The sequence below is a fragment of the Muntiacus reevesi genome, chromosome 5, assembly GCF_963930625.1.
Source record: "Muntiacus reevesi chromosome 5, mMunRee1.1, whole genome shotgun sequence".
In the NCBI taxonomy this organism is placed as follows: domain Eukaryota; kingdom Metazoa; phylum Chordata; class Mammalia; order Artiodactyla; family Cervidae; genus Muntiacus; species Muntiacus reevesi.
In genome coordinates, this window is record NC_089253.1 from 25,670,902 (window position 1) to 25,680,676 (window position 9,775).

Sequence of the window (9,775 nt, forward strand, 5' to 3'; positions counted from 1 at the left end):
CCTGTTCTCCAGGTGTGTCCTAGGGAAGAATGGCCCCAGAGAATGACTCTTCATTGACTGAGTTTATCCTGCTGGGTTTAACACAGAAGCCAGAACTCCAGCTGCCTCTCTTTTTCATTTTCTTAGCAATTTATGTGGTCACTGTGGTGGGGAACGTTGGCTTGATTATTCTTATTGCTCTGAACACTCACTTGCACACTCCCATGTACTACTTTCTCTTCAACCTTTCCTTCATTGATCTCTGCCACTCCTCTCTCATTACCCCTAAAATGCTGATGAGTTTTGTGAGCCAGAACATCGTCTCTTATGCAGAGTGCATGACTCAGCTCTGCTTCTTCTCCTTCTTTGTTATTGATGAGTGCTATATCTTGACGTCAATGGCCTATGACCGATATGTGGCCATCTGTAAGCCCCTGCTCTACAAGGTCTCCATGTCCCATCAGGTCTGCCTCATGCTGACGGTGGGTGTATACACGATGGGGCTTGTGGGTGCCATGGCCCACACTGGGTGCATGCTGCGACTCTCCTTCTGCGATGGAAATATCATCAATCACTACATGTGTGACATTCCTCCTCTCCTCCAGCTCTCCTGCACAAGCACCTCCATCAATGAGCTGGTGGTTTTCGTTGTGGTGGGTGTCAATGTCATAGTGCCCAGTGTCACCATCTCCGTTTCTTACACCTTGATCCTCTTGAACATCCTTCATATCCATTCCGCAGAGGGCAGGTCCAAAGCCTTCAGTACGTGCAGCTCCCACATGATCGTGGTTTCTCTTTTCTTTGCATCAGCAGCATTCATGTATCTCAAGCCTTTTCCTGCTGGGTCTCTGGATGAAGGGAAAGTGTCCACAGTTTTTTACACCATTGTGGGGCCAATGGTGAATCCTTTCATCTACAGTTTGAGGAACAAAGATGTCCAAGTTGCACTGAATAAGACTGTTAGGAATAGGGTGTTCTGAATAGAAATTGTGTTAGCTGTTGATGTCAAATTTTAGTAAGGGCACACAATGTATGATGATATGGAGAAAAGAGAAAGGAATTAAAATAAAAAAGCAGGTGATTTAAATAATAAGACAAGCTACATTTTTATGAAAATCACTTTATAAGAAAACACAGTATAAAGAAGAGGAGAATCAGCCATTCATCCTTTCATAGAAAGTAGGAAAGTATTGGGTTGGCCAATAAGTTCATTTGGAAAATGAACTTATTGGCCAACCCAAGCGTATAATTCATTCTTTCATGCTTAAGCTTATTTTCAGAGATTATAAGGTTTTAAGTAGAAAAAGGTGAATGGTGTTGAATCCAGAAACAGTAAGGTTGTGAGATTTTTGACTAAGGTATGTCCAGAACTCCTGTGAAGCTTTGTCATGGACATATGGGCTTTGTGGACTTAAGATTCAGTAAGTTACTGATTTATTTAATAAACCTCTATTGAAAGTGCTGGAGGGGATTTTGTCTGGTAGATTCCTTTGTTTCTTAGAAAAGGAGAATGAGAAAATGCTTCTCTCACCATTGTCTCTATCTTCTCAATTTAGTCTTAAGAAAACATAGTAAAGGGAGTTTGTCTTTTGATCTCAGTTCCTAAGGACAAAAATACTAAGATAACCATTTAGAGCAGTCAGGAATGAAGAAGGTAATGTTTTATTTTATGTAAAATATATCTATTTTGCATATGGTAATGTGTATATTTTATGTTTCTCTCAATTTGTCCCGTCCTCGCCTTCCCCTACTGTGTCAACAAGTCTCTTCTCTATGTCTGCATCTCTATTGCTGCCCTGAAGAGAGGTTCATCAGTACTATCTTTCTGGATTCCATATGATGTGTTAATGCACAATATTTGTCTTTCTCTTTCTAACGTACTTCACTCTGTAAAACAGGGTCTAGGTTCGTCCACTTCCTTAAGACTGACTCAAATGCATTCTTTTTTTTTTATAGCTGAGTAATATTCTATTGTATATATACGTACCACTATTTCTGTATCCATTAATCTGTCAACGGACATCTAGGTTACTTGCTTGTCCTAGGTATTGTAAAAAGTGCTGTCACAAATATTGGGGAACATGTGTCTCTTTCAATGAGGTTTTCAAAGGGTATATGCCCAGTATTCATGGTTTTGATACTTATATTTTTACTACAATGTTGCCGTATAATTTTATTACAGTGATTCAGGTGTCCCAGGGTAACTGAAGGTCACTGAAAATTTTAAAGAAGGGAGGGAGAGGTGTGCTTTCAGAACTTATTCTCCAGCTGTGTATATGGCCAAATAAGAGGGAGTATGTGAGAAAAGCTAGAATTGTTACTGGAATCATTACATTTCAGCATATGGTTTAATAAAAACCTCAAAAGTATCTGAGCTTGCGTGGTGGCTGAGGGAAAAGGATGGGAGTCAGTGTGGCTGTAGACCCTAACGCCGAGCATGTGAGAAACGTGAGAAACACTCGGAAGGCCTTCACCAGAGAACAATGTAACTTACAGAGTTATTTATGCAGGGCCTACTGTTGGAGTGAAAGTCACTCAGTCGTGTCCCACTCGTTGTGACCCCCATGGACTACGCAGTCCATGGAATTCTCCAGGCCAGAATACCGGAGTGGGTATCCATTCCTTTCTCCAGGGGATCTTCCCAACCCAGGGATGGAACCCAGGTCTCCCGCATTGCAGGAGGATTCTTTACCAGCTGAGCCACAAGGGAGGTCCCTGCACTACTCACAGCAGTACAAGAGAAGTGGTAAATAAGACAGAAGAGATGTTAGTCCTCACAGAGCTTATAATTTATAGGGAGACACAGGAATTAAAGGGAAAAATGGTGATTGTTTTGATGGAGGACTTAACAGAAAATTTGGAGAACATATATGAAGACAGTGGGCATTATTTGACTGTATACTACATGCCAGGTACTATTCTAACCTTTTTTTTTTTTTCGTATTTTTTTTCATTTAATCATCAAGATAACCCAATGAAGGAGATGCTATTATTATCATCAATATTTTAGGAATTATGAACCTGAGGCATGGAGAGTTAATCACTGTGTCCAAGTTAGTAAGCATGGGGGTAGGCCTCAAACTCATACCCTCTAACTCTATAGCCCCAACTCTTTTCTACTATGAGAAATAATTGATGACTTCAGTTAATGAAATAATACATTTAAGGACCCAGCTGGAACCTTAGGTAGATATTTCCAGTAGGTGTTTCAAATGCAAAAAATTTAGTAGGGAGAAAGGCCTTTAGCATTTTCTCTTTTAGATAATCCATGAGAGACAACAAGTGAATTGAATTACTAGAGGCTTTGTAAAATTTTAGGTAAAGATATGAAGAAACCCATAGGTAGACTCTGGAAAATTTCCTCTTAGGATCTGGGAAGACATAGAGATAGAACCTGCACAATAGATTTTTCTAAAGTGATGAAGATGATAGGAAGATGGGAGCTTACTTTCACCTCTGCCCTGGGGGGTGTGCAATCCCTGGAGTTATGTGTAAACTGGATGAAAATATTGAGTCCCTCAGGACCTAGGTAGAGAACATGGTAAATGTAACTCCCTTACTTCTTTTTTACACATAGAATCTATTCCCTGGGGAGAGACTGAGCAAGCTTCCACACTGTTTATAACCGAGTGCACTACATCATTAAACTCACAGTCCATCTTCCATGTATTATCAAGTGGCAATCCTGATAACAATGCTGTGAAATTTTCCTTGCTGAATGAGAAGACTCAAAGTCATAATTAGAAATTAATATTTGTAGTTCAGAAAGATTTCCAGGGCATACCTGAAAATAAGTCTGGGCTGCTCAACTTTTCATTTTATAATCAAATGAACCAGAGCCTCAGACCTGACACTGCCTTTCCAGGACAAATACCTAGGGAGAACTCTGGCCACATAAGTTTTCTGGCCACATAAGGGTGAGTTTCTGAATTCTGCCGATATCAGATCTGCCACTTTCCTGTCTCCCTGTCTCCCCACCATTTTGTGCAGTCATGAGATTCAAGTGAAACTCTTAGGAGACTATATTGAAGGGGAATCAGAGAGTCTTCAGAGGTTAGGAGGTGCAGAAGTATCTCAGTCAGTAAGTTCCTTTTCTATGGACAGACTCTCACTCTTCTACTTGGGCAATAACTTAACCTCCTCTAGCCTTGGGTCCCTTAGTCTTTGGTTAGAGACAGTCTTCTTGGTTCCAACTCACACCAGATCTAATCTGCACCAGAAGCCAGCACCTGTAACTGGGGTCTCTGCCTACAATTTTACCGAAGAGGAGAAGGCTCAAGTGAATGAAGAAAAGGTGAAACAAGAGGAGGACTTTCTAACTTGATTCCCCTCTCTTATCCCTTCGTCTTCACAGCAGGCATGTATCCGTATGGCAGCACTGCCTTCTCTCTGTAGGCTGTCTGTGACGCTCTTTGTTTTATTTAGCTTATCAAGACTCTGGAAAGGGAAAGCCCATGGTAAAGGCAGATTCTACGGGCCCAGGTTGGCCTGGTCTCAGACACGCTGAGTATGTACACTCTTTTGTAGGATGAGATATTGTCAGAAGGATTGAACTATTCCCAACGTAAACCTCTCCTGTGTCCACAGATTTTCTTAGGGAGGAATGGCTCCTGGGAATGGGTCTTTCGTGACTGCATTCATCCTGGTAGGGTTAACAGACCAACTGGATCTCCAAGTTCCCTTGTTTTTCCTGTTTCTATTAATGTATATGGTCACTCTGATAGGAAATTTGAGCCTGATAATCCTAATAGGGATAAATTCACATCTACACACCCCCATGTACTTTTTCCTCTTTAACTTGTCCTTCACAGACCTCTGTTATTCTTCAGTATTTACACCCAAAATGCTGATAGATTTCTTATCGAAGGAGAATATTATTTCTTACATGGGGTGCATGACTCAGTTCTACTTCTTCTGTTTTTTTGTCGTTTCTGAATGCTATGTGCTGACATCAATGGCCTATGACCGCTATGTGGCCATCTGTAAGCCACTCTTGTATAATGCTGCCATGTCCCCTAAAGTGTGTTCCAGCCTCATGCTTGCTTCCTACTTGATGGCATTTTCTGGTGCTATGGCTCACACTGGATGCATGCTGAGACTGACCTTCTGTGATGCAAACACCATCAACCATTATTTCTGTGACATCCACCCTCTGCTTCAGCTCTCCTGCACAAGTACCTACGTCACTGAGCTGGTAGTTTTCATCATGGCGTGCATCAACATCATTGTGCCCAGTCTCACCATCTTTGTCTCTTATGGTCTCATCCTGTCCAGCATCCTCCACATCAAGTCCATGGAGGGCAGGTCCAGAGCCTTCAGCACCTGCAGTTCCCACATCATTGCTGTTTCTCTGTTCTTTGGATCTGGGGCATTTGTGTATCTCAAATCATCTTCTAGTGGATCTATGGATGAGGGAAAAATCTCTTCTGTCTTTTATACCAATGTGGTTCCCTTGATGAACCCCTTAGTCTACAGTCTGAGGAACAAAGATGTGAAAAGTGCTCTGAGAAAAACCCTGAGGAGAAGAAAGTATTGATTAGAATCAGTTTCTATGTCCAGGTCATAGGATGGGAGAGATTTTGTGTGTTTATTTACAATATTTGTAGTAGCAGCCTTCTTACCTTATTTATTTCTCATCATGAAAGTGAAGTCACTCAGTCGTGTCTGACTCTGCAACCCCGTGGACTATAGAGTACCAGGTTCCTCCATCCATGGGATTCTTTAGGCAAGAATACTGAGTGGGTTGCAATTTCCTTCTCCAGGGGATCATCCTGACCTGGGGGTCGAACTCCAGTCTCCCGCACCGCAGGCAGACGCTTTAACCTTTGAGCCACGAGGGAAACCCCTGATGATTTCTCATCATAGGGAAGGAAATTTAGACTTCTCTCAAGTTGTTTCCTGGAGAAGGAAATGGCAACCCAGTGTTTTTGCCTGGAGAATCCCATGGATGGGGGAGCCTGGTGGGCTGCCATCTATGGGGTCGCACGGAGTCGGACATGACTGAAGCGACTTAGCAGCAATAGCAGTAAGTTGTTTCCAGTTTCTTAGAGTAGATCATCTTTCTTTTAATACTACTTTAGCAATATCCTTTCCTTTTCTTTGTGTTTCCCATTTAAGGATAACATAAAGAAATAAACTGACCTATTTTTTTTTTTTTTTTTTGCCACCCAACATGGCTTTTGGGATCTTAGTTCCCCATCCTGGGATTGAACCTCCGCCCTCTGCAGTGGAAATGCAGAGTCCTAACCACTGGACCACCAGAGAATTCCCTTCTCTTTATTTTTCCTATTGTTATTATTGACTTTTTTTTTTACTTGGAAAAAGACAAATGTTTCTGCTAATGATCAATAAAGTAACACTAGTGTGACTTTAAAAGCTACTTTCATGTTTATCTCCAATATTTCATATTTATTTTCTATATTCAAAGTAGCACATCAGATTTTCAATATATATTTATTTCATGAATACAGTACTGAATACTGAAACTCAGAGAAGTGTAATGATTTACTTAAAGTCACACAATCTCTTTCTGAAAAAATCTAGAATAAACTATTAGCCTTCTGATTTCAAATGTACTAGTCTTTCTAGTATACTTTCTGTTTACTTTATTTTATTTTTACTTTAGTAAACATAAGGTAAGGCTTCCCTGGTGGCTCAAACAGTAAAGAATCCACCTGCAATGCAGGAGACTTGGGGTCGATCCCTGGGTTGGGAAGATTCCCTCGAGGAGGACATGGCAACCCACTCCAGTATTCTTGCCTGGAGAATCCCCATGAACAGAGGAGCCTGGTGGGCTACAGTCCATGGGGTCACAAAGAGTCAGACATGACTGAGTGACTAAGCCTAGCACAGCAAACATAAGATATGAGAAAACATTTGTTTTGAAAACTGACTTTTTCTGCCAAAAAAAATTTTTTTTCAGGATCTTATAATTCAGAGAACAGGCATGGGAGTAAAACATTTCCTAGAAATGTGTCATTAGTCCATGATCTAATAAAGAAGGCCAATAAATAAGAGGTACCTCACACGCCAAGGCCAATAAATAAGAGGTCCCTCAGTAGTGAATGGACAATGAGATTTAGAAGTCACACTTTGTCCTGAATTTGTTTCCTTATCTGTAGAGTACTTTAATTATCCTCCATATTCCATAAAGTTTTTTTTTTTTTTAAAAAGCAAAAGAGTTAATTTTGAATAAAAAAATTGCAATTTGGGGCAAAAAGATTCTGGTAGCAGCCCGAACAGTGTCCCAGCTCAGGAGTAAAATCAGAGGAACAAAAGGAAAGTTGGCACTGCAATGAATTTTAATTTAAGAGTTGGAGACAGAAGCTAGTCTTGGCTAAACAGGATTGAGTACTAGCTATCACTTGTTATTGTTTAGTGGTTAAGTCGTGTCTGACTCTTGTGCGACCCCTCGAACTGTGGCCTGCCAGGATCCTCTGTCCGCGGGATTTTCCAGGCAAGAATATTGGAGTGGGCTGCCATTTCCTTCTCCTCCATAAAGCTTTTATTAAAACTTATCATACACAGTGACCACACATTAATAGTGGCTTGGGGGATGAAGACCAATGGCTATGGCCACATCTGTTGGGAACCAGGGAGAGAGAAGACAGTATCTTGAGGAGATAACATAGTGATTGGTAATCAAAACTCAAGTTAGAAAGAAAGAATAGAGAATAAAATTATGAGAAAAGAAAACTCTTTCTATGATTTTCTTCTCCTTTCTAGAAATATTATGGAGGTCACAGGATTTCTCTGGATTAACTTTTAGCTTAAGTTATTTGATGCTTATAAAATGTTGAACACACATTCCTGTTTGTTGGCTTCCACATGCTATTCTCATGTGGATTTTAAAGTACAAAATCCTCAAATTTCCGCTGTGAGAACAATGTAAGAAATATTTGGGAAATAAACTAAATGTTGAACAAGATGTCTTTTTCTTTTGAGGTATTAGGAAAAAGAAAACCACTCAAAAATCTTTACTATGATGTGTTGGGGCAATTTAAACATGTTCTAAAATAACTGTAGTAACATTTACTACTTTATTGTTTTCCAGTCTCCATTCAATATTTAGAAATTTAGCATAGCCGGACTGTTGGCTTGTTTTTAGATGTTCAGCATTGCTAAATTCTTGACTTACAGTTTTACTGACCATTCATATCCCATCCCCTGATCCAATATTAGTATGTTTGATTTTCACTTAACTAGTTCTATGTATATGAAATAATTGATCTAGGCTGAATTTTTTCATTTTGCTTTTCTTTTAGTAACTGTTCTGATAAAATTACTTCCCATATTGAAGAAAAAATATCATCTCAATAGGCAAATAGTATCTTGCTCTTTGGGAGCCTTTGTAGACATCGAAGATTGTGTTCAATATGTTATATATTTTACTAGCATTTGAGGTGACTCAAAGAGTGGGCTAAAACTGGTGGTTGATCTTTCATTTGATGAGACTCAAAATACAAATGAAACCTGTTTCAATCTCAGAAAAAAATCTTTAAAATCAGGTTTCAATAATTCAAAAAGACACATGTACCTGAATGTTTGAACTCAGGTGGCACTAGTGGTAAAGAATCCACCTGTCAATGCAAGAGATGCAAGAGACACTGATTTGATCCCTGGGTTGGGAAGATCCTCTGGAGCAGGAAATGGAAACCCACTCCAGTGTTCTTGCTGGGAAATCCATGGAGAGAGGAGCCTCATAGGCTCTAGTCCATGGGTCTCCGAGTTGGACATGACTGCATATCTAAGCACCTCAGTGATCACAGCAACACTATTCACAATAGCCAGGACATGGAGGCAACCTGAATGTTCATCGACAGAGGAATGGATAAAGAAGATGTACATATATACAATGGAATATTACTCAGCCATAAAAAGAATGAAGTTGGGTCATTTGTAGAGATGTGGATGAACCTAGAGTCTGTCATACAGAGTAAAGTAAGTCAGAAAGAGAAAAACAACTATCATATATTAGCACATATATGTGGAATCTAGAAAAATGGTACAGATAAGCCTACTTGCCGGGCAGGACTAGAGATCCAAATGTAGAGTGAACATGTGGACACAGCGGGGGATGGGGAGGGTGGGACGAATTGGGAGAGTAGCACCGGCATATGTACACCATGTATAAAACAGACAGCTAGGGGAAGGCTGCTGTCTAGCACAGGGAGCTCAGCTTGGTGCTCTGTGATGCCCAGGAGGAGTGGGGTAGGGGTGGGGTGGGATGGGGTGGGGTGGGAGGGAGGCTGGAGAAGGAGGAGACATATTAATATGTATACATATCGCTGATTCACTTCATTGTATAGCAGAAATAAACACAATATTGTAGAGTAATTATACTTCAAAAAAATTGTCTCATCCCTTCAGATTATTTTGCAAATGGTTAATCAGAAAAACAGATATACCTAAAGATTGTAAAAGTTAAGGGTGGCTAAGTTTTAATAGAGGAAATTTAATTTTTTGTTTAATGCATTTAAGTACTATATAGCTAGGTGGACTTCTTTTAACAGGGAGGGATATGTCTGAGGGAGCACATCAGTTATTTTATATACACAGAGTAGAATTTTGAAATGGGATAAAAGGGGCTATGAGGGAAAGTGTGATTCTATTGAAGTTGGTACAGCTGAGAATCAAACAGGTAAGCCATGGGATTCTCCTGTGCCTGTGTACTAGGATGGAACTGTTTCTAGGTCAGCCCAAAAGCTTTGATACTGTAGGCTTAACAAAAGTGGTCTTCCTAGTTAGGGACCAGAAAGTTCCCTGACGACATCATGAATGGGTTTAATGTGAACTC

At 40.2% G+C, this 9,775-nt stretch overlaps 2 protein-coding genes across 2 annotated transcripts; both read left to right on the forward strand.

Annotated features, from left to right (window-relative positions):
• The first annotated feature begins 20 nt into the window (after window positions 1-20).
• On the forward strand, window positions 21-959 carry LOC136169021 (olfactory receptor 8B3-like). The gene has a single exon (XM_065936773.1). It carries the CDS (start codon window positions 30-32, stop codon window positions 957-959), a length of 930 nt encoding a protein of 309 aa, XP_065792845.1. The 5' UTR covers window positions 21-29.
• Window positions 960-4,582: 3,623 nt separating this feature from the next.
• On the forward strand, window positions 4,583-5,515 carry LOC136168984 (olfactory receptor 8B3-like). The gene has a single exon (XM_065936732.1). The coding sequence runs from the start codon at window positions 4,583-4,585 to the stop codon at window positions 5,513-5,515; it is 933 nt and encodes a 310-aa protein (XP_065792804.1).
• The last annotated feature ends 4,260 nt before the right edge of the window (window positions 5,516-9,775 follow it).